General features: G+C 59.0%; 1 protein-coding gene across 1 annotated transcript; it reads right to left on the bottom strand.

Annotated features, from left to right (window-relative positions):
* Window positions 1-27,917, bottom strand: ARAP1 (ArfGAP with RhoGAP domain, ankyrin repeat and PH domain 1; the record flags this gene model as incomplete). Its single annotated transcript, XM_084226432.1, has 34 exons — window positions 1-533; window positions 715-752; window positions 1,690-1,845; window positions 2,016-2,079; window positions 2,469-2,519; window positions 2,964-3,046; window positions 3,889-3,921; window positions 4,425-4,567; window positions 5,058-5,171; window positions 5,996-6,113; window positions 6,275-6,343; window positions 6,502-6,585; window positions 6,788-6,935; window positions 7,159-7,264; window positions 8,233-8,445; window positions 8,750-8,913; window positions 9,112-9,157; window positions 9,481-9,676; window positions 9,764-9,866; window positions 10,368-10,503; window positions 10,757-10,891; window positions 11,902-12,076; window positions 13,024-13,206; window positions 14,332-14,417; window positions 14,513-14,712; window positions 14,795-14,901; window positions 15,254-15,459; window positions 15,565-15,685; window positions 15,957-16,026; window positions 17,623-17,793; window positions 18,351-18,454; window positions 19,367-19,434; window positions 20,926-21,074; window positions 27,244-27,917. The coding sequence occupies 33 exons, from the start codon at window positions 27,915-27,917 to the stop codon at window positions 735-737; spliced, it is 4,494 nt and encodes a 1,497-aa protein (XP_084082558.1). The 3' UTR covers window positions 1-533; window positions 715-734.
* Window positions 27,918-27,948: the final 31 nt, after the last annotated feature.

Here is a 27,948-nt window from a genome sequence, read left to right as displayed (position 1 = left end):
TGTTGGGTGAATACTGAGGTTCTTGTCATCCTGCCCGACCCAGCATAGAGGGGACCCTTCCCCAGGAGTGATGGGAGTAGGATGATGGCAGTGCCTGGGGCCAGGCATGCATCCCATGAGAAGGGCTAGTGCAGCATCCCACAGGAAGGGCAGCTCCCACCTGCCTTATCATTTCAGAGAAGAAAGACTTAAAAATAAGGGATGGAAGAGGAAATGTAAATGCCCTCGACTGCAGCTCCCAGCCAGGCTCTGCTTCTCCTCCTGGAGCTGGGCAAAGAAGCGGTGGCCAAAGGCAGCTGGGGCACAGAGTCAGAGAGGCTGACATCCTGTGGGCTGTCTGGCAATGGTTCCCAAGCCCAGCTCTGCTGGGGTGGGGGGTGGCCTCGCTGCCATCTCCCCTCCTGGCTGCCTGTGGTCCCCACAGTGGAAGGTGAGAAGGCCCAGTGGAGGCTCTGGAGGCAACAGGACCCTGGCAGGTGCCGGAGTACGGGACTGGCACGAGACCCCGAGGGTGACCCCACTTGGAGATGAACCTGTGGCACAAGTGGAGAGCAAAGTGTCAGTGAAGGGGACAGAGCAGGCACTTCCAACCCCTTTTCACCTTTGGGCACGTGTGCCATGTCCCCAAGCCAGGATGGCAGTAGGACAGACAGAGCCATTGGCTCCTACTGTCATCAAATCAGTACAGAGCATGCAGGCAGGGGAGAAACTCACTGGCATGTCAGTTTTCCAGCTCAGACGTTCCGCAGAAGCTGGGGACAAAGGGCAGACAGATCACTTTTCATCCTCAGCCTCCTCCTCCGTGTCTGTGCATCACTGGCAGCATGGCACCCAGGGGGACACAGGGAAAATGCCCAGCAAGAGAAACTATGGTCGCCCCAGGGTCACTGCAGTCCCAGAACCTCCTCCCGTGCTGGCCCCGTGGCAGGACACACTCACCCACTATCCCCTGGGAACCCTGGTGTGCTGGTCCCCTGTACCAGACCACACCACCACAAGCACACTGTGAAGCATAGCCCACAGCAAAGCCCCTGGAGCCTTCCCCACTGCCCTCCGTTATAAACCTGAGCCTGTGCAGGAGTTCCAGGGCAGTAAAGATGCTGCTCTCTGCCCTTGGGGCATCCCTGAGCACTCACTGGGTGATGCCCAACTGATGCTGGTGGGGGATTTCCCTGGCACAGCCCTGTCCCCTGGTTTATAACAGCAACGAGGGCCCAAGCAATTGGCTTGGAGGCAGCGGGATAATTTCTGTCCCACCACCAGCCCCGTGGCTGGGCGAGAGTCCAGCACCAGCACCCGCATGGTTGAGGGACACTCGATGGGTGACAGCCCCCAGACAGGACAGCTGTTGCAGACAGACAAGACAGCAGGATGGGGAGGTGATCTGTGACTAGGACAGAAAACCCAACCCTGTTAGAGGAAAAATCAGGAGCATGGTAGCATCCCTTCTTTTTGCATCACATGATTTGGGACCCCCTGGACCCAGGAGGCTCCACCAGCCCCCAAAGGATGAGCTTGCCCCCCCAAATGCATCACTGAAGGAGATGATGCAGTACATAAGGAATGGGATCATGAGTGCAAGCCAGGACACACCCCCACCCAGGTTTGGAGACCAGGACCCGCCCATCATGTGATGCAGGGGGATGCAGCCCTGCATGGAGGACCATCCAGTGCCCCCAGATCACTCACAGTTAGGGGGTCAGTAGCAAAAGCAGCCACACTGTTCCGCATCTCGCTCTCATTGCCCCGCAGCGGGATGAGGGAGATGTTACCCAACCTGGCATCCTGCTGCGGCCGCGCCACCCGCGCCTTGGGACGCTCCGAGGGCCACAGGGCACCCCCGTTCTGCAGGCAGAGGGGACAGTGAGGGACACCAGGCACTCATCCACCCCGGGACCTCTCTTTTGCCCTGGGGTGCTGGTGTTTAGGGATGCTTGGATACCCCAAAGGGTTTCTGCTGTCCCCCATGGGGTGCCCCACTTTTACAGGGAGGGATCATCCAGCCCACTCCCTACCTGCACCTGAAGGAAGGTGGCAAACCACTCCCGCAGGTCAGCCTGGGTGTCACAGCACAGGTACCTGTGGAAACAGTGTCAGCAGCCAGAGGAGGTGGTGGAGGCAAGTAGGGTGTCCCCTCTGCCCACTCCAGGGACACCTGCCAGCTCCAGAGATCTCAGCTGCTGCTCTGCATGAGACCCCAGGGGACTGAAGGGGACAGCTGCAGGGGTTCCTCAGGGGGAACCTGTATGGGGCTATGAGTGCTCAGCCAGGCTGTCTCCACACATTCAATGTCCCTGCCAATGTCAGGAGGGTGCACCTGGATGGTCTTCAAGGTCATTTCCCACCCAAATCGTTTCATGATTTCTATGATTCCCCATCTCCCCCTACCACGGCAAAGGCTCCAGAGAGCTGCCATGTGTCTGTCTGTCCCAGGGAGAACTTTAGTATCCCATGTCACCTTCCCTCACCATTGCTGCTTCTCGTGCTTCTCGTTTTCGTAGAATACTGTAAAACCCCAGCTGGAAAAGAAGAGTGAAAACATGAATCCCAACAGACCATGCAGCTGTCCTCTGCTGGCCAAGTACCCCAGCAAACCCCTCTCATCCCTTCCATCCCCATCTCTGCAAACCCCCCGCTGTCCCTGCAACTGCCCACTCCAGCTCCACAAACCCTCCCCCAGTTCTGCAAATGCCCTCAGCCGCACAGACACACCCCGGGACAGTGCCAGGAACAGGCCTCGGGAGAAAGACAGGGCAGGGACAGCGCCGAATACAGGGCTGTGGACAGTCCCTGCTGGTTGGACCGGGCTGCAGAAGCGAGCTACAGGGCTGCTCTGACACCTGGTGGCAGGAGGCCTGGCCAGCAGGGGACAGGTCCAGCAGTCAAAACTGTCCTTTTCCCTGTCCCCATCTCCACTCCTATCTTCATCCTTCGGCACCACAGGCCACCCATCTGCTGCTCACCACGTCGGGGGTCGAAGCTTCTTTTTAACGCCCAGGTAGACCTTCAGGTTTCGGACAGGCCACTCCTTCTCTGGCTTGTGACTCTGGGGGAACAGAGAACCAACACTAGGTTGGCGGCTGCCAGACCAATCACCACCCAGCACAGTCCCCACCGGTGCTGGGATAGGGTCCAACCCCAGCAGGGAGGAAAAGCTGTAGTGATGTGGTGACAGGGAGGAGGGTGAAGCCCAGCATGGAGCAGAGCATGTATCTGTCACCCATGGCAAGAGCCACAGGTAGCAGGAAAGGGACACAGGTGGCCTGTCCCCCGCAGACAGTGCCAGTTGCCTTCTGAGCTGGGACCAGCACTTGCACATTGTGACAGGGTCTCGAGAGTTTGGCAATAGACACTTCCCAGGGGATCCCACCTCATACCCCTCCTCAGCATCATGGCCACAGCCATGGCAGTGGTGGATCTGGACCCACTCTGCCCAGAGCACATTCCTAAGTGTCCCACTGCCATCGTTGCACAGCATGAGGACCCCTCCAGTGCTGGCTGTGCCTTGCCATGACCCAGAAGCAGGTGCCACACTGGGGACCATCCATCCATGTTCACATGCAAGCAGTGTTGACTTACAAGAGCCCGATCCAATGCCTGCGGGATGGGGAAGCAGCTCAGCCCATCCCTATCCTCTCTGGTCCCTTCCCCAGACCCAGCTCTGGCTGCCTGGAGTGAAGGACAGTGGGACCCACAAGCCAGAAGGGCCAAATAGGAGAGCTGGTAGCACCAGGGACAGTTCCAGTGACTGGCACACGTGTGCTGCAGGATTGGATTTGGGACTGACCCTGGATTGGATCTGAGGTCAGCCCTGGGCACACTTGTAAGGGCAGAGGGCGTGGGAGCCCCTGCACCCCAGCTGAGCCCCCCATTCCCCTCCCTACTCACGCTCTCCAAGGGGGGGCTCCGCTGTCTCAGGCTCTGTTCAACAGAGGAGAAGGGTTAACAGAGGTGGGGGACCCCTCCCTGCAGCCTCCCTGTGCCCACGGGCAGGGCACAGGGATGGAGTGGTAATGCGCTAGGGCGCAGTGTCACATCAGGGCAACCAGGAACTGGGGGCACAGAGGGGCTGTCACTGCACAGCCAGCATGCCAGCATGTCCCCCCGCACCCTGGCACTGACCAGGAGCTCCGGGATCTGCTCCAGGTCTGGGTGACAGCACTTCAGGGGCCAGTTCTGGCGCTGCCCACGCTGCCCTTGGCTGCCTGAGCTGCCTGCGCCATGGCAACCCCATGGCTGCCTGCACTGCCTGAGCAATGTCAGCGCACATGAGTCCCATGTCCTCAGAGAATCCCCAGAAAGTCACAGTGCAGCAGGGCAGGGCGGGGAAGGGAAGGGCCAGAGAAGGGCCAGGGAAGGGAAAGGCAAGGGAAGGAGATGGGGAAGGAGAAGGGCAAGAAGGGGAAGGAAAAGGCAGGGCTCACCCGCACTTCTTTGTAGAGGCGCAGCCAGGACTGGTTGAGGATGAAGTAGCGATCATGGAAGCCAGTGCTCAGCCCAAGCCCCAGCAGGTTCCTCTCCTCCCGGAATTTCATCATGCCATGCTTGCAGTCACCCACTCTGCTGGCTGGAGGCACATGCCTGAGTGGCTCCAGCACCCAGGGGGGACAGGCTCCCCAAGGAGGGCACAACCAGACCCTCACCACCTGTAACTGCAGCCCTCCAGCTGCTGCAGAGTCTTACCACTGCCCCTCAACTCCCAGACCAGGCAGGGCAGGCAGGACCAGCTTCCCTACTGCTCTGGGCACAGCATTTGGCCATGACACCGTATCAGGGGACTTCAAGTCACATGCTAACTGAGCTGGTGCCTACTTGGATCTCATACCATCCTCTTCCCCATTCCCAACCCCTTCCCCATCCCCTCCCCTCCACTCTGCATCCCCATCAGTGTTCAATCCTCATCCCATCCCATCCCATCCCATCCCATCCCATCCCATCCCATCCCATCCCATCCCATCCCATCCCATCCCATCCCATCCCATCCCATCCCATCCCATCCCATCCCATCCCATCCCCTTCCTTCTCTCCCTGCTCAGACCACGGCCCCTGCCTCTCACCAAGGTAGATGAGCATGTTCTCCATGGACATCTGCTTCTTCACCACCAGGTAACTCTCTGTCCCCAGGCAGTGCAGGATGGGCAGAACTTTCTCCGAGTAATGCAAGGGCCGCTCTGTAAGTCAGGGGACAGTCAGGTCTCAGGAAGTGCACCCAGGGCCAGCACCCATCCAGAGAGTGTCACACTTGTGTCCTGAGGGTCTGACATGGCCTTGCCACTAAACTATGTCCCCAAGTGCCACACCTACAGGTCCTGTCAATTTCTCCAGAGACATTCCACCACTGCCCTGTGCAGCCGGTGCCAGGGTTGGACAACTCTTTAGTTGAAGGAATTTTCTGAAATATCCAGCCTAAACCTCCCCTGGCATAACTTGAGGCCATTTCCTCTTATGTTGTCACTTGTTACCTAGAAAAGACTAATCCCCACCCACTGTCAGCAGGACCTCAAGACACCAGCAGGCAGGACCAGGCTCTCAACCTGTTTCTGTTGATCTCTCCCTTGCTGCTGCCTATGGCCAACATAGGGCTGCTCATTTTGGTGACCAGAGAACCTGGACACCTTCCCCCATCAAAGCTTCAAAGGCACTTGAATTCCTAAGGATACAGACAGACGCCCTGGCCCAAACTTCAGCCCATCTGCAGTACTCGGCCATGCGCAAGCTGGATAAGGTAAGCAACTGTCCTCCTCTGAGCACCTGCAGCCCATCCCAGATTGCTCCATGGTGCAATCACAAGGGGAGATTTTTCATACCCATCCCTGTATCCATTCCCATCTCCATCTGCCTCTCTACCTCCATACCCATCCTTACTACATCTGCACCACCATGTCCATCATCTTTTCCACCTTCATCCCCATCTGCATCCCCATCTCCACCTCTAACATCAACTCCATCTCCATCTCTCTACTTCTCATCAGCACCCTCATGCCCCTGCACCAACCTGCCTCTTCCCTCTCATTCACTTCAAAGCAGCTCCAGTAGTCCTTCTCCTTCATGACAATTTTCCGCCGGTCCAGGATCTCAAAGGTGAGCTCCTCAGCCGTCATCGTGGCTGGGATCTGAGACAGAAGGGACAAGTCTCCATCAGACAGTGCCCAGGGCCCTTCCATCCTCACACCACAGACACCCAGCTCAGCGTGAGTCCCCATGCCACCACAGAGGCTTGGATGTACAACAACAGGACCCCTGTCTCCTCTTCCCCCTCTGCCCAACTACTCACCTTGACATGCTGCTCTGTCTCTGTCTTCTTCTCCTCCAGGTAGACAGTACAGATGAAGTCCCCAGCTTGCTGGAGGGCAACAGTAAAGGGCTTCAACCTGCAGCTTCCCATGTGTGGGTGAAATCCCCCCTACAAGTGTGGACATCCCTTGCCCAGAGCATGTCCAAGAGATGCCACAGTAGACATGGAGGGCCCCAGGAGAAGACATCCCCATGGCCAGGACCCACCTGTGTTCCACTGGATGATGCCTCCCGCATCTTCATGATGGCTGTGATTTCATCCTGCTGCTTCTTCATCTCCTGGTCATTGACCTGCCAGGGAAGAGAAGCCATCAGGGTTGACCAGACCATTCTGGCTCCAGTCTTCTGCTTTCCAAGGTTTGAAAAGACATGGTCCTCTCTCCCTTTGTCTCCAAAGCAAGATGTCTGCAGACAGAGCAGATCTGACTTCCTCTTCCTTCCACCTCTCCCTTCCCTGTGAATGCCTGCACACTGGGACCCACGATGAACCTACGTTAAAGATCTCCACGTAGTGACTGATGAGGTCCTCCACCACACGTCCTGCCTTGTAGTCCTTCCCATCTGTCTGGAAGAGTGTGGGCCCAAAGACAATGGCCAGGTTGTGTGTGTTCATCTGGTTCTCCCCAGAGAAGCACTGGACCCTGTAGGAAACTCTGTCAAGATTCCTGCCCCAGACACCTCCCCAGACCCCACCCTTCAACCCCCATGCAGGACACGATGCTTGGCATCAGGCACAGCTTGACCCCAAACTCCTCTCCTTTCCTTGCTGCGGACATGAGCGAAAGGATAAGGGTTCTCCCACACCCCAGGGCCACCAAGGACCCCACAGTGGAGAGGAAGATGCCCAAGGGGTCGATGCCATACCGGAAGAGGTGATTGATGAGCGCCTTCAGTGTGGCCCGGTTCACTGGAGGGAGGGCAGCCAAGAGCTGCCGGTACTCGTCAACCTTTGCCCCCTCATCCTCCAGCACTGCCAGAGGGAAAGAATGAACATGGAGGAGCACAACGTGGAGATCAAGGCTCAGGGCCACACCATCCCCTCTACACACTTCACTTCCCCTCTCCTGTCCCAACGTGGGGATGAAGCATCCCAAATCCATGAGACCAGAGAACATTCCAGGTCTGCAGAGCCAGAGCATGCTGGAGCTGAAGCATTCCAGAATCATGGGACCAGAGTAACCCAGCATCATGGGGCTGAAGCATCCCAGCATCATGGAGCCAAAGCACTCCAGTGCCATGTGGCCAGACTGTCGCAGCTCCATGGGGCTGCAACACCCTAGCTGAATGGGGAAGGAGCATCTCAGCTCCAGTGGGCTGGAACGTGCCAGTTCCAAGGTGCCAGAGCATCCTAGGCCTGGAGAATCCCAGGTCCATGGGGTGACAGCACACCTGCTTTATGGGACTCAATTACCCAGACCTGGGAGGCCAGGGCAACCCAGCTCCATGGGGCTACAGCATCCCAGCTCTGCAGGGCTAGATCACCCCAGATTCATGGGAACAGAGCATCCCAGCATCACGGGACAGGAGCATCCCAGCATCATGAGGCCAGAGCATCCCAGCTTCACAGAGCTGGAGCATCACAAGTCTGGAGCATCTCAGCTCTCTGAAGCCAGAGCATCCCAGCTCCATGGCGCCACAGCTTGTGTCTGTTTTTCTGCTGGGTGCACCTATCCCAAGAGTCCAGTGAGTAGATCCAGAAGGGAAGGGGGGGATCTAGCCATCTCCCCCGGCTCAGCCCCACCCTTGCCAGAGCATGAGTCTGTACAGAGGCAGCATGAACACACTCCACTCCCCACCCACCATTTGTGACCCCAGCACAGGGGAACATGTGGAGCCCAGACATGTTTCTCCAACCCATGAAGGGGACAAATTGGCTGCACAGAACTGGGTGGCCCACGCCCCTCCTCCTGCCACCCCCAAGCAGCCCCCAGGGCTCACCTGTTGCCCACAGCCAGTTTGGGGCCCACCGCCGAGTGAAGAGCCCATCCCCAAGGTCACGGAAGAAGCGTTTGAGGGTGTTGGCAACATCATCCACCTGGTGCTCGCCCTCTTTCAGGCGGACACAGCGTGCATCCCGCTGCAGCATCTCTAGAAGGCTGGTGGTCTTGGAGTTCTGCCCGCTCTTGCGGTAGATTCCCTCAGATGTCAGCCCTGTGATGGAGCCAGTGGGAATGAAACCCCCTCTGCAGGAGACAGACCCCACCCCCAGCCCACCAGCTCCCCATCAAACACTGCCAGGTGCCACAGAGTATCCCATCCTGCAGGTGCTCCTGTGACTGGAGACAAAGCCCTGCCCACAGAAGAGATGGAGCCCTCCCACAGAACTGGATGTTCAGGGAGGGAGGGAATCATGTATCACAAGCATGTAGGGCTCTCAGCCTGCCACAGCACAGCAGTAGGGGGACCTCCATGCCACGCTCTGGTCCCTGCCAGCATCCCAGGACTTCATCCATACCGCACTGAGTGATGTAGTCAATGCAGCGGTCCACCAGCAGTGGGACGTCCGACTCTGTCAGCTGCTGCTCCGACAAGGTGTCTCCCGAGCTGCTCGCAGCCTTCTGGATGGCATGGACCCAGCCCAGGAAATCTAGCTTCCGCTCCCCTTGGATATACAGCGTCCTGCCAGCACACCTAGGCTCAGGAGGAGGCTCCCCCCACACCCCACTGCATATCTGCAACCCCCAGGAAGGCTGGTCCTGGGGGCCTGCAGATGAGCCCAACTCAGTTTTGGGGGTCTATAGTCATGGCAGGGAGGGTAAAGACACTCCAGAACAAGGAGGGGTATTTGGCTGGGGGCCTTTTCTCCCACCTTCTTACCTCCGCCTCTCCACCAACACCAGAACCTCATGGTCCCCCTGGATGGCTGGAAAGGAAGGCAGGGAGCCCATCACCCTTGGGAACATGGGGTCCCACAGTTCCCCTAGATCCACATCCTGTGGGAGGCTCTGCCAACAGGTCCGGCTCCAGTCCAAATGGGACAAGCAGAGATGGGGAATGGGATGGAGAGCAGGAAGAGGATGGAGAGGAAAAAGAGCAGCTGCATTCCCTCCCTTTCAAGGGACACTGAGCTCCACAGGAGCGATATCCACCAGCCTCCCACCAAAAGCTAGGTGTACCCTAGAGCAGAATTTGGGGGACACCCTTCCCCCAGCCAGGGGGGTCCTGCCAGCAGGGCAGGGTACTCACAGAGCTCCTGCAGCTTGCGCAGCTGGAGAGGCTCCTGCCGACGGCCATCCTCAGAGCAGACATGGAGAGTGGAGCCGACCAGGGCAAACCAGCCCTCCTGGGCACGCTCCAGGGTGAGACCCCCCTTGTAATGCAGCCGGCCAAGCCGCTCAAAGTCTAGTGCCAGCAGCTCCTCGGCGCAGGGGTGGACAAAGCACTGAGCCAGGGAGGAGAGGAATCCATCAGCACCACTGTGTCCAGTTGCCACCAGCACCCAGGGCCACCCCAAGCCCCTGCATCCCACCTTGGCAATAGACTTGAGCCATTCTCGAGCAGAGGCAGGGCTCTCCAGCCCAAAGAGGTAGAGTCGATCTGCCTCGGTGTACACCTCAAACGTGCTCTCGATCCTTCAGGAGGGAGGAAAAGCAGAGCCTGGGTACCCACAGGGGTGGGATAGAGCTGGGTGGGTGATTGGGGTGTTCCAGGGGTGGGAGCATTCTGCTGCATGGCTGCTGATGGCTCTGACAATGGCTGATCTAATGTGGGATCTCCCCACCATGGCCCCGGGCACACCAGCATCCCTGTGCCGCCAGACGTGTTCCAACAGAGACACAGGGACTGCACAGGGGCCACAAAATTGTTACAAAGGAGCTGGACTGGGGTTCCAAAGGGATTACAAAGCAGCTGCAAAGAGGTTGCAAAGGTGTTACAAAAGTATTGGAAAGATACTCCAAAGGGGCTGCAAACTATTTACACAGAATCTTTGCAAAGCCATAGGTTCAGGGGCCATTGGTGGGGTTGGGGACTGCAGTCCCCCCCGTGACACCCCTCATGGGGGCCACTGCAGCCATGCCAGGCCATGCAGGAGCAGAGGGGCTGTTGGGGTGCTCCAGGGGATGCAGCCTTACCCATGGGCATGGAGTGGGTTGTTCACCAAGCAGACAATTTCCTCCACCCTGATCTCGCCATTGGGCACAGTGTTACGGTCGTTCTCATAGTAGCTGAGCACACCATCCTGCAGCGTGCACCACCGCCTGCTGAACTCTGCACAGCACAGGAGAGCACTGAGCAGCCTCCCTGAGCTCTGGCCCACCCCATGGCACCCACCAAACCAGCCTCAGCACCACTGGGTGCCCATCTGATGTGACCACCCATCAAACCAGGCTACCAAGCAGTGCTGCACTTCCCCACCACCTTTTCAATGCCTGAGAAAGAGAACAGGGGAGGGTGCAATTCCCCCTCACAGGGGAAATTCTATCAATCTCCCAGCTCCCTTTTCCCTGTCTCACACACGTACCTTCTGGGCCCTTGCGCTCACTGATGGGCTTGACCATGGAGGGGGTCTTGTAGAGGAAGCCATTGTGGGTAATGGAGGGCAGGTGTACAGAGTAGGGCTTCTCCTCACTGCACACCATCTCCAGGCGCGGCGGCTCTGCAAGCAGGGAGATCAGTCTGTCATGGGGAGCTGCCCTCCTCCCCCAGCCCCACAAGGCAGCTGGGTTACCCCCATCTCAGCACAAGGAGCAGCTCACAGGCTGCACCCCGAGCTCCCACCACAGCACAGCTGGGGTGCAAGGAACAGTGCTGATATCCAAACCCAGGGCTGCCTGGAAATCATTCCACATCCTGAGTCCTCCCCAAAGCCGCTCCCTAAGCCCTGAGCTGGGACTGGATGGGAACAATGTGAGCCCAAGCTTTGGATTTCTCTGGCTCACTGGGGTGGCCTGGGAGGCCTCACAGCTCTCCCAGACACCTTTAGCGCTGACACATCAGGAAGAGCTGGGCCAGCCCCAGACCTGGGCAAATTCCAACTTCCGCAGGAATGCAGGACAGACTTGGCTGCCGACGCAAGGAGGGAGGTGACAGCTCTGGCAGGTGCTGACCAGCCCCCCCACCTCTTCCTGCCCACTTGCCCAACACCCGTATTAGGGTGCAGACCCCATGGGAGCTGTCAGCCCTCCTGGAGTCAAGTTCAGGGGCCGGGGTATACTTACAGCAGAGTGGGCCTGCTCATTAGAGGTCAGCCCTCCTGCTCCAGGGACATGTCGGAGGTGGGGGCTGCCCATCTGACAGAGGAATGTTCCTTGCCTGGAATGCCCCCAGCATGCCAGGATGGTGTGGGAATACTCTCTCCTATCCCATCTGGTACCTGTAACACCAGCCTGCATCCCCAGGTGGGCTCCAGACCCATGTTCCCAGCAGGGATTAAGTCCCCAGGGGTGCAGGGGTTCCCCAAAGCCTCTCTTCCCTCTCATGGGGTACACAGACACTCAACAGTGCCAGCAGATGGAGAGCGTCCTGCCAGGAAGCTGCTGGGCAGGACACAGAGCTGGGACCAGCTCGAAACATAGCTGTGTTCCCCAGAACACCCCAGCAGCAACTCCAGGAATGTTGTCAGTGGGTGTGAGCTCATGGTGGAGATTCAAGGGGGTCAGCCCTTACCTGAGGTTTTGTTGTGCAGCAGGAACTCCATCTGCAGCCGCTGCCCACTTCTCTCAGCCAGGGCCAGGGGCGTTGGGCACTGGGGGTCCCCGGTGTCACAGGTCACCGATGCCCCACAGAAGAGCAGAGCCTGCGTCTCTGCCAGGTCACTGGTGGTGACGGCTGCGCACAGAGCCTGCAGCAGAGCCAGGAGGCCAGCGGTGAAGCTGATGGCTCCCACCGAGGAGGAGGAGGAGGAGGGGACCCCCGGCAAAAGGAGCCGGGAGAGTTCAGTGAGCTGCCGGACCCACGGCCGCCTCCCGGCCGCCTCCCAGCCGCCTGGTCAGAACAAAGGAGGCTCAAACTGGGAGAAAAAGTTTGGAGCCGGCAGCGAATCCCTCCCTTAAGGAGCCGGGGTGAAGTCATACAGCAGCGGGGCGGGCCGGCCAAGCCAGAGTAGGAAAACAAACAAGCCCACATGCGAATTCCCTCCGCTGACTGGGCCCCCCGTGTACCCCCACCGCTTGTAAAAACACTGGAGAAGCCACGGCAGGGGCAAAGCCATGGCAGAGCAGGAGGCGAAGGTCAGCAGCCAGAGTGCCAGGATGGCATTCCATGTGTCATATTCCTTGTGTGACCGTTCTAGTCTGGCACGCTGCCAACAACTGGGAATGAATGCCCTGGGCGGTGATTAGGAGTGCTGGCCAGGTACTCCTGGGGAGGGTTGTCAAGCTGCCTCAACTGGGGTGTGTGCCCAGCACCAGCTCCCTTAAGCCCCATCCAGACCAGAGCTTGAACCCAAATCAATTTCCAAGCCAGGGAGAGGTAAACCCTGGGACTGCCTGGCTGTCGTAGGGAGATCCCATCTTGGACATGGCTTTCCAGCCTGGACATGAAGCTGTTTATACCCCATGGAAGAAATGTTACCCTGTCCTCACAGCTGGCTCATCCTTCCTGGAGACCCCAGACTTTGTTTTGGGGTGCACAGTGAAGGCACAGAGTGTGCAATGGGGGCTGGGGGGATACAGGCAGGGAGGTATGGTGGGCAGTCTGCTTGGACACAGACTTCACTCCCTAAAGAGCCTCAGGACCCCAGCTGAGGCAGAACCCCTGAGCGGGTGCCCATCCCTGGGGTTCACTGACCCTGTCAAGCTCCTCCTGGTTGCCGAAGAGTGGGTGGTAGTGTCGGTACTTGCCCTCCCGGTATTTGGCGATGAGGAAGCGCCTCCTCTCCTGGCTGCCGCTGGTGGGGCTGATGGCTTCACTGGGAGGCACATTTGCAGCCCAAAACTGGTTGGCCATTATGTTGCCAAACCGCTGGAAGAGCTGTGGAAACAATGACAAGGAGACGCCAATGTGACCACACTGCTGGGGTATGTGGGGGGCTTTGCTAAGGGGCAGGGTGCTGCCCGGAGGAACGGTGGGGTGCAGGAAGAGCATGGGTGGTGTAGAGGAGTGGGCACTGGGGGTGGGCAGGGTGCAGGTGCACCCACCTACCCACCCACTGCAGGCACGCAGCATCTGACAGCCCCCATAGCCGCCGACTCTCCTTCCTGCCCCGGAAAAGCACATCTGGAAAGCAGCACCCAGCTGTGGGAAGTGGGGCGGTGCTCGGTACCCATGGGGACAGATTCAAAGCGCTTTTGGTGGCCCCTTGCCATCCCGCTACCCACAGCTGAGCAATGCCATTCAGAGACTTGTCAGGGAGACACACATCTCCTCCATACCCACGGGGCACCGCCAGCAGCTCCTAGGGCTGGAACGGGTGCATGCGAGAGCGGGGAAGGGGCGGTGCGAGCCGGAGCCCTGGGGACGCTGGGGTGGTTTCAGGCAGGGTTCCCAGAGAGGGGAGGGGAAAGGCAGCAGCCGCAGGCAGCAGCTGGAAGCGTTTGGGAGCTCGGGGAGCAGGCAGGGCTGGAGGCGAGGGCTGCGCGGGTGGGACGCCAAGCAGGAATGCAGGATCTGAGCAGGATGGATGGGAAGAACGGAGCCAGCCAGGCTCTGCCGGCGGGAAATGGCTGCCAGGTTAGGTCTGGAAACGAATCCCAGCTGCGCCCGCCCACCCACTCCCGGCCCTGCCTGCGCCGGCACATTCCTCCGCGCCGGCGGCCATAGCGCTTCGGGGCACTGCGCTAACCCCGGCCTACTCCAGTCCCACGGCCACACGGACAAAGAGACACGTCTGTCTGTCTGTGGCACACGAAGTGCCGCTTGTCCCTACCGGCGTGCTGAGCTGGCTGCCAGGGGTCCACAGGGACAGAATGACAGGCTGCTGGGGGCCCTCTCCCTAGCCAAGCCATGCCATGGTGTCCCCCCAGGGGCCTGGAATCAGCCTGGAAGAGCCCTGACTCGCTCCAGCACCCCCCAGCCCACAGCCAGCAGCTCCATAATGCTGAGGGAACAGGGTGTTGCCCCCCAAAAGGGCTTTTTGGGACTGGTCTGTGCCACTACCTCGATCAGCTCCTCAGTCCACACCTTCCTGTCCATCTTCAAGCTGCGGACTTTGGTGATGCCAGGGCCCAATCCCCGGTGCTCCCCTGCCAGTGAGATGAGCCATTAGGGACACATTTTGGGGTGGGAAAGGTCTGGGGGTCCCCAGGGATCCCCATTTGTGCCCACTGGATATGGGTACCTGCACATCTCTTGCAGATGACCACACAGAGGTTGATGGAGGCCCAGTCGGGTTTGGGGGAGCCGCAGTCGGCACAGAAGCGGTTGGACTCCACCGCCCAGATCCTCTCGGCCACCTCCGAGTTGGAGAGTGCCTCAGTGATGGACTGCTGCATGGCCTCCACCCATTCCTCCTTCTCCTGCTCCGAGTCAGCAGAGAAGCTGCCAGGAGGGATGGGGGTGAGATATACCATGGCTCAGGGTAGGCAGCACCCTCAGCACCCCCTCCCCACCCTGGGCTCACCTGAAGATCCTGTATGGTGTGGTGAGGTCAAAGCCCCGGCGATCCACCTCCTTGACATTCCCCACATTCATCTCAATGTAGGTGATGCCAATCCCCAGCCGATAGTCCTGGTGGGGGAGGGTGGACAAGGGATGAGGGGGGGATGGATGATGGGATCCAGTGCCAGGGAGCTGGGGTAACTCTGTCCCTTCACTGCCCAGCTCTCATCCTGGGTCTACCTAGGGCACTGGAAGCAGCTACAGTGGGTGTCATGCTCCTGGGAGATCCCAAGGCTCAGAGCCAGCTGAGAGGGAGGGCTCAGAGGGCAGCCCCCTGTGGCTTCTGTGCTATCCCTATTTGAGGGATGGTGGCAGGCCTGGGTGCCCTGGCTCATTGCTGCTCTGCTCAGGCTGGGGGTGCAAAGGGAAGGGGTCCCCCTTGAAATGGCTTTAGGGTGCCACAGCCCCCCAGCAAACCCACCTCCGCATTCTTGTAAAGGAACACTTTGTCCCCAGCCACCACCACAAAGAGCTTGTGCTTAAAGCCCCGCAGCTCCAGGAAGCCACTCTTATCAGCTGGCTCAGTGGCACTGTCAGTGGCTAAGGACATTGATGTCCTCACTGCAGTTTTGCTCTTCCGCTCTTCCGCAATCTGCTGCAAGGTCCTTATCCACTCGTTGCGGTCTGCTGCGGGGCCAAAGGCGAGACAAGTCAGGATCAGCTTGAGCCCAGGAGCCATCCCTTGGGCTGGGAAGGGAGAGGAGCTGGGGAACAGGGGTCACTGTAACTCACCATCATTCTCAGCCCGGAACACGAAGTTGCGGTTGTTGGTGACAACCTCAAATTTCTGGTCCCCAACACTGGAGACGCGGGAGATGGAGGAGACGGGAATGAGCCGCTTGGAGTAGGTATCCTGGGTCAGGGAGTGGGAGACACGCTGCTCATGTCTGTGTCAAACGGGGCGGTTAGTGCCCCAGGTTCCCAGTGCTCCAGCTCCAATGTCCAGGAGGCTCTGAGCCTCCCACGTTTCATCCCCAGCACCCAGCCACGGCTGCTCCCTGGGATACTGACCCTTGGTACAGCCACGTCTCCGAGTTGGGATGCCCAGAGGGAGGTGGCCCTGCTGGGGCAGCTGCTCTGCCACCCTCTCATCCCAAACCCCCAGATCCATCTTCTCCACCTACCTTTTCACTGTCAAAATAGCGGAGGTAGTCAGTGTCAAGCTTCACCCAGCGCTTCTGGTAGATGTAGGACCTGGGAGGGGACCGGAGGGACCCATTGGAGGGGATGCCCTTGAACTCAGGATGATTCTGCTTGCGTGTTCACGCCCCAATTGCCAAAAGCCTGGGGCCACCTCGGCATTGATCCTGCCCTGTGTCCCCAGCCCTCAATGTCCCCAACCCCCCATCATATGCCGCATCCCCAGCCCTCCATTCTGCCTTGTGTTTCCGCAACCCTTGGTCTGGTGCTATATCCCCAGTCCTGTGTCCTGCACAGGGATAAGAAGCCTGTCCCACCCAGCTCTTGAAGCACCCAGCCCTTGATCCTGTGCCCTCTCCCTGTGCCCTCATGTTGATATTGGAGATAGCAATGGGGACTTCATGCTTTCCTCCAGGCACCAATTAAAACATGGAGCTGAGAACAAGAGCTGCCCCTAACAACTAGGCAGGATTCAATCCCGGAGACACATTCCAGGAGGGGTCAGTGGCACCAGAGCAGAGGGAGAAGCCATGCATCTCTGTCAGGATGGGGACACAGATGAGAGGCTGGAAGACAGCCCACCAGAGACCCCTTTGCCCTCCCCAGCTGAGAATGCAGACCACCCGTGCATGACAGGAAAAGGCAGAACACTTCAGCCCATAGCTTGAGCATTAGGGCTGCAGGAGGAGCCAAGCCCTTTCCAACACAGCTCCAGCAAGCCCTGCCATGCAGCTCCCTACCATCATTGAACATCCAGGTCCCCCCATGCTGGGGGGGGCTGGGGGCTGGTAGCAGGGACATGGTTGCTCAAGGGCTTGTTTACTCAGGAAAGGTTTGCTGGAGCAGGGGTTTCCCAGAGATCTTCCAGCTGCTCTCACTTCCCCAGCAGGACGGCTGCTCTGTTGCAAACAGCTGAGCTTCCTCCTCCTCAGTGGAACTGCTGCCTTGGGGCTTACTCGGAGCCCAGATTAAGAAGCTCCCGTTGCATCTCCTGCATGATTGTTGCCTCCCAGCTAGTGCAGGGGCTCTTTGAGTGGACTCCCTGTGCACACTGTGCTGGCTGTGCTCACTGAGTTCACTAGACTCCCTGGGGATCACTGGCTCCCCATGACTCCCTGGCTCATTCACCCTGGAGCACACAGACACAAGCCCAGCACTTACCCTGTTTTACTGCTGCACCACTCTGGCTATCCACCATGAGCCCAGGATTTGGGGCTGCTATCCCATGGGATAGGGGCTATCACCACCTCCTCCGGCAGCAAACCCAGCAATCCCAAATGCACGGCTCAGCCCAGACATCCCACCTCATCCCTGACAGCTTCTCTTGTGGTCACCGCTATTCCAGGGCTCCCCCAGAGGAAAAGCAGCTCTTTTCCCAGTGATGCAGGGTCTGAGAGAAGGCTGAGCTGCAGCCTCCCCTTCTCAGCAAAGTCAGTACAACAACTGGTGGCACCTGCTCTGAGAAAGGCTCTTTCACAAAAAATGGGTGTTTCTAGCCTAAATCACAGGTTAGAAGGGAGTGGAAGGAACACCTAGCAATGGATTTTCACCAAAGCAAAAGTACACCCCCATGAGCAGGAATGACAGGTGAGAAAAGGAGGGCACAATTACACCTCTATGTCACACAGGGACCCCCAGTACATCACTCACCCCTGTGGCGGGTTCTTGTCCAGCCACCCTTCTCTGATGGTGGGTGACAGCAGGCTGGTGGCACTGGTGCCCTCCATGCTGTCACTGAGTGTGCCGGGGCTGCTGCCAGGGAAGGCGTCGGCTGCAGGAGGGTGCAGGCTGAGGTCCCTGTCACTCCAGCTGCTGCCACCACTGGGGATGAGGAGCCAAGGGAGGGGGTTAAGAGCTGGCAGGTCCCGGCAGGGGCTGAGGTTCCCCGGCATGCTTCAGCCTCCCTGTGACCTTCCCTGAGGCGCAGGCAATGCAGGCCAGCTGTATGCAAGCAGGGACACTGGGGACAGCCCCCTCGGTGGAGTCCCGGCGTGTTCCCCAGTCCCAGGGACAGCCCAGGCCTGAGTGCCAGCTCTGGGAGGGGGGACAGGGGCACCCCCAAAGTCTGCAGCCCCAGTGCAGTGATGCACAGAGCTGCTGTCTGCTCACACACACTCACACGTGCTCCCACACACGGGTCCTGCGTGTGCCCATCTTCAGGCACACTGTGGAGCTGTGCAGGCACGGGAAGCCCTGAGCTGCACACTCACCTGCCCTGCCATGCACAAGAGCTCTCTGCCTGTGCTTACACCCCCCACACAAACAAAAACACCCCCTGGAACACACACACACACACACGTACATGCCTATACACACACAGCACGTCAGCAGCATCACACACACGTGCCCTGCACACAGCACGGCAGCCAAGCTCGTACCTGGCAGGGGATGCACTGGGGTGCTCCTCACCAAACTCATCTTCACTGAAGAGGCTGCTGAAACGCACGGACCGCGGTCGCCCCATCCTAGGCTCAGCATCCTCCTGCAGAGACACACACGGGTGACACCTGGGGTCTCCCTGGTGCTGCCACCGCACCGTGAGGGTGCAGGCTGGATGGAAGGAGAGGGGACACGATGCTATGTCACCGGCCCATCCCCAGCTCAATGGGTGCCCACAGTGCCAGGGTACCCAGGAAGAGGCATGCTGAGGCTCATAGAGAGAGGAAAGTGTAGCCAAGGGAGGAGCTGAACACCAGCATGGTTATTTATAGCAGCTAAAAATGTCTGGAGCTTCATGAGAAATCTGGCATTGCCTCCTTGGCCCTGGTGTTTCCAAGGCAAGGTAGATGGGGGCTTCAGGTGTTCAGGAAGCTCTGCAGCTTGTAAGACTCCTCAAATCCCTCTGTTCCCACCCCAGAGAGGGAGGGAGGCAGATAGAAATTCACAGTCCAGGGATTACATTCAAGATGCAGTGCTGGAGATGTCTACTAGTATGCACTCTGGGCACATGAGTGTGGTGTGCTGCACAGCTGGGGGTGCTCCCCAGAGACCCCAGAGGACCCAGTGAGTGCTTCCTGGGGACACTTGGGTGAGACCTGGTGGGTGCTCCCCAGGGACCCTCGAGTCCCACCACCACTGAAAGACATGATAGATACTTCCCAAGGACATTGAAGAGCTGAGTTCCATCTCTGGGGTTCCAACCCCATGGGAGACACAGTGGGTGCTTCCTGGAAACCCTGGAGTTCCAGCCCCCATGAGAGACCCAGGGGGTACTCCCTAGTGACCCATGGGAGATCCAGTGGGTGCTCAGTGAGGCAGAACCCCTCTCTGGCCACTGCCAACATGCTCCTCCAGCCCTAACCAGTATCTCTAGATCATCCCAAGGCTGGTACCTGTCTTAGGGCCAGTCACCCTGCTAGCTCCTGCCCACCTCCAGCCCCATGGCGGGACCAACCTTGGCCATCTCCCCCGTCGGTCTGGCTAATTCCTCCTCCCACGCCGAGTCCTCGTAGTCTGAGTCATCTGACAAAGGAGAGGGAAGATACTGGGAATCAGCTGGGCTGGAGCAAGGGGTCCCAGTTCCCCCTGCTACCCTGAAGCCTGTGGAGAGAATGATGCAGGCATGGCTGGCTTCCCTTTGCTTTGCCCTTGGCAAATAACAACCCCATTCCTGTGACAACAAAGGTTTTATCAAGGAGTTTGGGGAAGAACTGGGAAAGGGCAAAGTCCCACTAGTGGCACTTCCCAGCACTATCATAACACTCCTGGCCTCGCCAGAAGGGGACTCAGTGACACCAGCCCCAGCACCATGGCTCCATGCAGGCTCTCATGTCTCTGCCTGGGAGCTCCTGCTGCTGGGGGTTCCCAGGGGATTTCTCCGCAGCTCATTTTCCAGGGTGGATTCCCCTCCCTCCTCTCCCATTCCTTATCAGCTCCCAAGCTTGTGCACCGTGGAAATGAGATCCCAGATGATGATGGGAGTGAGAAATGGTCCCTCCTCACCCAGCACCCACATCAGCAGGAATCCTGGTCAGGATTGTAACCCCACAGGGAACAAGTGGCCCGGGCAGACACCCACTCCCAAATCCCACTGAGAATCTGGGTCAGATTCCTCCCAAAATGACAACCCAGATGATGGTGTTTGGGCCCTGGCAGCAGGCGAGGATGCTCTCAGGCTGCAGGGGGTTGAGGGGTGCAGGTAGATGCTCCCCTCGGTACCACAGAAACCCCCTGCAAACTCTGCATCCCAAGCCCATCAGGGTGGGAGCAGCTTTCCTCCCTGCACCCCCCAACAAACAGAAAAGCTCTGTCCTGATAACCTGTCCACGGCTTCTCCCAGCTTCTGAAATACACCCCAGATCCTAGTTAAACCAGTGCTGCTTCCTGCAGGGCTGCTGGCCTTGAGAGGCAGCCAGCGCCCCACACAACTCAGCCCTTCCTGTTCCTTCCAGCACAGCTGTTCCAGCTGAAGTATCGTCCAACCACGGCTGCACCCTGAGACCAAACCTTCACCTCTCCACAGGGGTCCCCAGCTCAGCATTGCTCCCTGCAGTTGGCTGAGCCTCAGGGACACCCTGAGGATGGGGGATGGGGGAGGCAGAGGCATCCTGGGACCCCAGAATCAGGGACATCTACATTTCACCCCCTAACAGGTTCACTTTTCCTCTGTGAGTGAGTGTGGGTGCTTCCAGCACCCACAGAAACCTTTGCTCTGCCCTAGGAGAGGCTGTACCCAAACCCCCAGCCCACATCTTGCATCCCCTGAAACTACCAACCCAGGTCTTACACCCCTTCCCTGAAGTCCCCCAGCCCAGGTCTTGCACCCCTGACTCCCCCAGCCCAGAAGGCAAGAAAGGGGATAGAGAAGAAAGAGACCGCAGCAAGGACAGAGGAACAAACTGCCAAGAAGGAGGGCACGGCACCCATGGGATGGATGCTGATGGATTGGCAGCCAGATATCCCAAGACAAGATTTGTGACAGGGGAAGAGTGGAGAGGCCCCCCTTGTACTCACCAAACTCTGGCACGAAGGGAAGGTTGGCCTTGGAGGGCAGTGCGGGTGGCGTCGGTGCTGGCGCCTTGGAGCGAGGCGGGGGGAACGGGGAGGACAGGCTGACGCCGGGTGCTCTCTCAGTGATGGGCACCTCCTCCTTCGCAGGGATGCTGTGGGAGAGACGAGCAAGAGCTGCCTTATGCCAGCCCCTGCCTCACTTCCCAACCCTTATGCACCTGCAGGGGGGTCACAGAGGACCCCCAAAAGGGACCCAGACCCACAAACCAATTCCTAAGACCCAGTGGTAAAGCTTTTCCTGTGCTTGGCATATATGACTACTTTTGTAGCCTGGAAATGTTTTCCTGGCATCCAGCCTCACTCCCCTGTGTGTGCTTCATGGCCCAGGATCCTTATCTGACTCTGGGACACCTCAAGCCACCCACAGCCTTGAAGCCACATCCCAGAGCAGGTTGTTTTCTTTCCTCCAGTCTAAACAACGGCAGAGTTGCTTCCTTAGCTGGTTTGCAAGTGGCCAGAGGGTTCCTTGAGCAGGATGGGGGTCCTAGGGATGCTCTGTGCCACCAGCTTCTTTATGGTGGAGTGGACACCGGAGATCCAGGGTGGCTGCTATGGCAGCAAGAAATCCTGGAAATGGAGCTTCTCCTGGCTCAGAAAGGAATGCCCCCAGCCCCAAAACCTTGACCAGTGGGGAGAGGGACCATGGGAACTGTCCTCCTCTCCACAGAGCCTGAGCAGCTGGGCTCAGCCAATCCTACCTCCTGTTCCTTGCTTCCTGCATTCCTGAGACTGAAAGGTGACAGGCAATCAATAGAAACCTCTGGGGTAATGGTGTTTTCAAGGGCAGGAAATTAAGAAGTTTCTCCAGGGCATAAAATACAAGGTACCTTTGAAGCATCCCTGAATCCAAGGAGAGGGCAGAGGCAGTGGGCAGAATTTCCACCCCAAGCCCCAGGCAGGTGAGCCTCAGGGGACCATCCCCATCCTTGCCCCAGCTATCTCCCACTGCACCACAAAAACAAACAGCTGGTTAGACTGGATATTGGGAAGAAGTTCTTCCCTCTGAGGGTGGTGAGGCCCTGGCACAAGTTGCCCAGAGATGCTGTGACTGCCCCATGCCTGCAAATGAACATTCACATCCAGGTGGGATGGGGCTTGGAGCAACCTGGTCTAGTGGGAGGTGTCCCTGCCCTTGGCAAGGGGGATGGAACTAAATGAGCTTTAAGGTCCCATCCAATCCAAACCATTCTGTGATCCCATGATTCCATGGCCAAGGATGCCATCAGCACGCCATGGTTTCTGGGGATGTGCCTCCCAGCTCCATGGCTGGTGCGCAAGAGCTTTCCCTTAGCTTGGGGTGAGCTGGAGAAGAAACCTCCCTGGCTGGAGCAGGAAGCAGGGGAGGACGGGAGTGCTGGCTCTCCCTGGGTCAGCCTGACCTCATTTCTCAGCAGCTATTTCCATGGGAACCAGCCACAACCATCCATACATTAGGGAATGCTGGCAGGGAAAGAGGGGAGCATGGGCAGGGGAGTGTGGGCAGTGGAGCAACACTGCTCCCAACACCACCAGGCAGGAGCTGCCAGAACACCCAGGTGTGCAGAGACCCAGAGACATAGAGGTGTCAGGGCACAAGCCACAGAGCCTCCAGCAAGAGCCTAGCTGGGGTCTGCAGCTGTGCAGCCACCCAGGATGGTGTTTGCCCCCTGGGGTGTGGCTGGGGGGCTGCAACACAAGTGAGATGACAAGCAGTGAGATGACAAGCCTCAGGCCAGGACAACCCCCATCCCCTGGATGGGGACTTCTCAGGAGGGTTTCTGGCTCAGCCCGAGCCCTGTGCAGCCCCTAGCCCCACCATCCCAGGGACTAGCAAGGTGGGCACCCACAGAGCTCAGGCACAAATAACATCCCAGTTTCCCAAAACACCCTCCCCACTGGTCTCCCTGCTCCACCTGTCATCATCTGCTGCCGTAGCACCCCTTGGCTTAATTTTTCCCCATGGCTCCCTGGGTAGTGTGGGTGCCCTATCACCCCCTGCACTTCCTGGACCCCTGTGCAGCCATGCCCAAAGGATGCCAGTCCTGCTCCAGGCAAGGTCTGGCTGGTGCCACCTCTGCCATTAGAAAAGTGGCAAACCAGTGCCTTATGTGCTGTCCCTTATCTGAGCAGCACCTTAAATGCTACCCTTTATCTAGGCCTCTCTTCTAAGGGGGGCAGAGAGGGCGGCTCTCCCACAGCCACCACCCCAAAGCCAAAGCTCTGCCCAGGCCACCACCTCTGCCCAGCTCACCCGGCCCTCCAAAAAGGAGTCTTCTGTCATCACTTCCTTGGACATCACTTTCTACAACCCGCCCCCCCCCCCCCCCCCCCCCACCCCCACCAGCTGCTCAGGGGGCTGCTCTAATCCCTAGACCATTTCCTGGGCATAGAGAGGGTGTGCCCTCCTCACTAACAGCCTCATCCCACAATCAGGATGCAGACATGCTCATGGGATCCTCTGTGGGGTGTCTAGGTCTGAGCCATCAGTGGCCAAAATTGGGGGGGGGTCACAGCCCTGCTGCTGGCACTGGGAGGGTGGCATGAAGTCCAGAAGTGGTGAGAGAGAGTTCCCAGTGTTAAACACGATTGCTGCCATCACCCCGTGGGAGGTAGTATCTCAGACATCCCACACCCTGCAGGGGTAGGATGATCCTGTCACCTCCTAGCACAGAAATGCTTAGGGTGGCCCAGGGTTTGGGGGGATGGTGAGAACTCAGAGTTGAACATGGCCTGGAGGAAACCACAATATGGCTCTGCAAGCAGCTAGGAGGAAGCACCAGGGACCACGGCAGCAAGCCGGAAGTGAGGGGAGATGGGTGGGTGGTGTCACCCCAGAAATGCCCAGGTCACTTGCTCTGCTCCCAGGCTGTTTGCATACACAGGGGTGCTCCAGCTCTTCCCCAGCCCTCATTCTCAGAGATCCCTCCCCTGTGGGCACTTCCACCTCCACAAGGGATTATGGTGGGGTCTCATTCCCACCCAGAGACAGGGCCAGACCAATGCAGGTGCCTCACAGCTGTTGGCAAAGAGCCCCAGTCCCAGCCTGGATTCAGTGAGCATCACCCTGATGTGGGCAAGTACCATCCAGACCTGGGCAAACATCACCCTGATGTGGGCATCAGCTCAGCATGGGCAAGGATCATCCAGACATGAGCAACCATCAGCCCCAGCGTGGGCAAGCATTTCCCACTGTTGTTGGTCCTTGGGCAGCCCAGCAGTATCGCCCCAGCCCCATGCCTTTCATGTTCACTGGCTGCAGGCACCCAGGTGAGGTCCCCCCAGGAGGCAGGAGATGGGTTTAGGGCCAACAGCAGCACCCTAGGGCTGTGGAGCTCCCTCGGACCCAGTGCAGGGCCCTTTGGCCAGTCACCCATCACTGCAGGGAGCCCCAGTGTGGATTGCTTCCCAGGCTCCCAAGAGATGCTGCCCCACACACAGAGCTGGGACCAAACATAGGGTGACTCATACCCTCACCCTTCTGAATGCACCCCTTGTCCGTGCCAGCTGTCCTGCCCCACAGCACCTCCTCCATCCAGGGCCTGGCCAGGCACCAGCACTGGCCAAAGAGGCATAGAACTATGGAAGGGTTTGGTTGGGAAAAGACTTTAAAGCTTATCCCATGCCATAGGCAGGGACACATACAACCCCAGGTTACTCCAAGCCCCATCCAAGGCAGCTTTGAACACTTCCAGGCTTTGAACACTTCCAAGCCCCATGGGCAAGGATCATCCAGACATGTGTTCAAACGCACTTTGAACACTGCCCAGCTTCTCTGGGCAGCCTGTGCCAGGGCTCAACACCCTCAGAAAGAAGAATTTCTTAGGAAATGATAGTTCTTTATTTTCAAAATGTTCTCAAAACAAGAACCCACCTATAGCCAATATATTCCTGGTCATACAATTAAAGTGACTTTTGAAATCAGAGTTTTGGGGTTCAGCTGGTTAGTTTTGAACTCCCCAATATATCCACATAAACACATATAACATACATATGGTTGTACAGACATACTCCTATGTATCTTCACTACAGCATCAAGATCTATGTGAGAAATATGTGTGCATACACACATCTATACACACACCCCCCCATATATATTCTCTTTTGTCCCTACCGAGCACCCACACATACATGTAATCTATATGTTATGAGTGCATGATGGCACACCAGGTGCCAGGGCTCTGTGGCCACCCACCTGTCCCGCGCTGGCACAGCCCCCGGGGCTCTGCCACGGTGACCCCAGGGTCCCCCAAGCCACGGGAGCACCCTTGTGTCCGGGGCGTGCTGTTCAGCCACCGCCGCCCGGCGAGCCCATAGGCTCGTCCCGTCCTGAGCCTCACGGTCCTGATGCGGCTCCCAAGGGAGCCTTATACACCCCCAGATCCCGCGGGGCGGCTCCAGGGGGGAATCCCGGCCCCCGAGTGCGCAGCCTTGGGGGTGCCGTGCCAGGACGGGCAGCGTCTGTTCCGCGGCAGGATGCCCTGGAGTCCCCGGGACAGCAGGAACCAGCAATGCCTGTGGCACACAGGCCAGGGCAGGAAACACCCGGCACCGCACCCGGTAGCGCCGGCAGCGCTCGATCCCATCCCGAAAATCCCTCCGCCCCGGGCCCCGCCGGCTGCTCGTGTGCGGCACGCCCGGCACCGTGCCAGCCGTGCCCCCCTACCTGGGCAGGTGACAGGAACCGCGGTGGGACCGATCGGCACCGCGGGGAGGGCTGGGGGAGGCCGGCTGGGAGCGGAGCTTCTCACCCCGCCACTTCCTGCACTGGCTGAAATAGCAAAACTTCCTGAGCTGGCCGAAGCAGAGGCATGGCTAACACCAAATCCTCGGTATGGCCAGGAAGAAACCACGGCACAGCCAGCACCAGGACCCTGGCACGGCTGGCATCCAACACCCAGCACAGACGGCACTAAACCCACGGCACAGCTGGCACCAAACCAGCATGGCAAGTACCAAACTGATGGCACATCCAGCACCAAACCAGCACAGCTTGCACCAAAGGGGCAGCCATCGGCCTCATCGTGCCCGCGCAGCTTTCTGGCCAGGGCAGGATGGAGAGTGGCTCCAGGAGGATTTGGGTGACTATCTCAGTGCAGAAATGCAGTTCCTGGGGTGCCAGGATGGACACTGTTGATCTGAAGTCCAAAGAGCCCCAGGGACAGGTGCTGCCCACTCCATGGAACACCAGCCCCCCAAATCAGCTGTCTGAGCCCCCTCCCCAGCCCAGCATCCCAGCCACTCCCTGCAGGCAGGGGTCAGAGCATGGGCAGAGGGATCACCTCTACCCAGCTTACCACAAAAAGCCCATCAGGACACAGGGATGGGAAGCTGGAGGGGAAACCCAGCCATCAGCCCTCCCATTCTCACCCTGATCACACACAGCTGGATGATCCCATCCAGCACCATCAGTCAGGACAAACGCAGTGTCACTCCCAGGACCCCTCTCAGGGGACCAGCTAGACACCTCAGCTCCAGGAGCATATCCCTTAGAGTCTGTGGGTCCTGGGGAGGTTGCAGGGAAGGACTCCTGGGGCAGGGGAGGCCACACAAGCTTGGTGACATTCCCGCACCTCACCCTGGGAGGGTGCTGGCACCCAGGAGCTTGTCTGCCCTCTCCATACTGCACTCCTAGTCCTCACCCCCACATCTGCTTGTGCTCTGCAGGATTTGGGAGTGCGCTGGGTGGTTGGGACATCAAAGGAGGGGCTGCAAGTGCTGCTGTCCTGAAATTCCAGCTTGCTCCCATGTCATCTGGCCACAGCAGCTGGCAGCAGCTTTGCCCCATGCTGCCTGTGCGTGGCAGTTCACTGTCTTGCACCCACTGGTGTCAGGAGTTCCTCAGGCTTCAGCACTGCCTACATTGCAGGTGGGGGGAAGGCAGGGCTCCACATTGCTGTGGGGATTGCACTCCAGGCCATGCCAGGCTGGGGTGACCTGGGTGACTGGGATGAGCAGGGTGGATACATCCAGCTAGAGCCAAAATAAATATTTCAGCACCCCCTGTCCCGGTGCTGGTAGCCCAGGGAAATGTGCTGTGGCCTGGGACAGGAGTACCCTCAGGCGTTGTGCTGGGGTTGGGGGAAGGGTTAGTACCCCCATGGGACGTGCTGGGGCTGGGGGTACCCCCAGGAGATGTGCTAAGGTCTGGGCAGAGCATAGGTACCCCAGGTAACCCATGTCGTGACCCCGAGGGTCCCACCCACATCACAGTAGCCCCCTACACACACCCGGCCGCCTTGGGGCATCCCCAAGGCCATGCCCCTGCCACCCCTCTTTCCTTACCTCCTCTGGGACACAGCCCTGGGGGGGAGCACAGGGGGGCGGTCAGGCAGTGGGGGGCCCTTCAGGCTCTGGCACTTAGTTTCCACTTGGTGTCGCTTGGCCGGCAGTGGTGGCAATGGGGGTCTCGCCCTGCTGTCGGCAGGGGGCTTCTCCCCAAGGGCTGCTGGAGAGGGGTCCTCCAGGGCTGGGAGATGGCTGCAGGATGCAGGGGGGGGCTCGGGGCTGTCCCCCGATAGTGATGGTGAGAATTTGAGGGGAGGGCGGCAGCCCACCCTCGGTGGGATGGGTGGGGGCAGCTGGGTGAAGCCTGCACCCCTCTCTGGCTCCAGCGGTGGGGTCCCAGCGGGCACTGGCGGGCACCGGGGCTCCAGCTGCTCCGGCCCTGCTGCAGCGCTCAGGCGGAAGATGTGGCGTTTCATGGGCACAGGTTTACTGCCAGGGGGCTGGTGAGTCCCGGCGGGCGGCGGGGCCTCAGCGAAGGCTTTCTGCAAGCCCAGGAGGATGCGGCGGCGGTGGCCGGGCAGCAGCACCCCAAGGCGGGTGAGCCCCTCGTCCGTCAGAGCCCGGCAGTCCCACACTGACCACAGCCCACTTTGCTGGAAGCTCTCCACATACTGGTCGAGGTGGAAGGCAGACAGCCAGGCGGCCACCGGCAGAGATCCCTCCTCCTCCATGGCAGGGGGCTGGCCACAGAAACCTGCACCA

This window comes from Fringilla coelebs, assembly GCF_963513975.1.
Source record: "Fringilla coelebs genome assembly, chromosome: 2".
Lineage (NCBI taxonomy): Eukaryota > Metazoa > Chordata > Aves > Passeriformes > Fringillidae > Fringilla > Fringilla coelebs.
The sequence above is the reverse complement of the archived record's forward strand: the minus strand, read 5'-3'. Positions and strand labels throughout refer to the sequence as shown.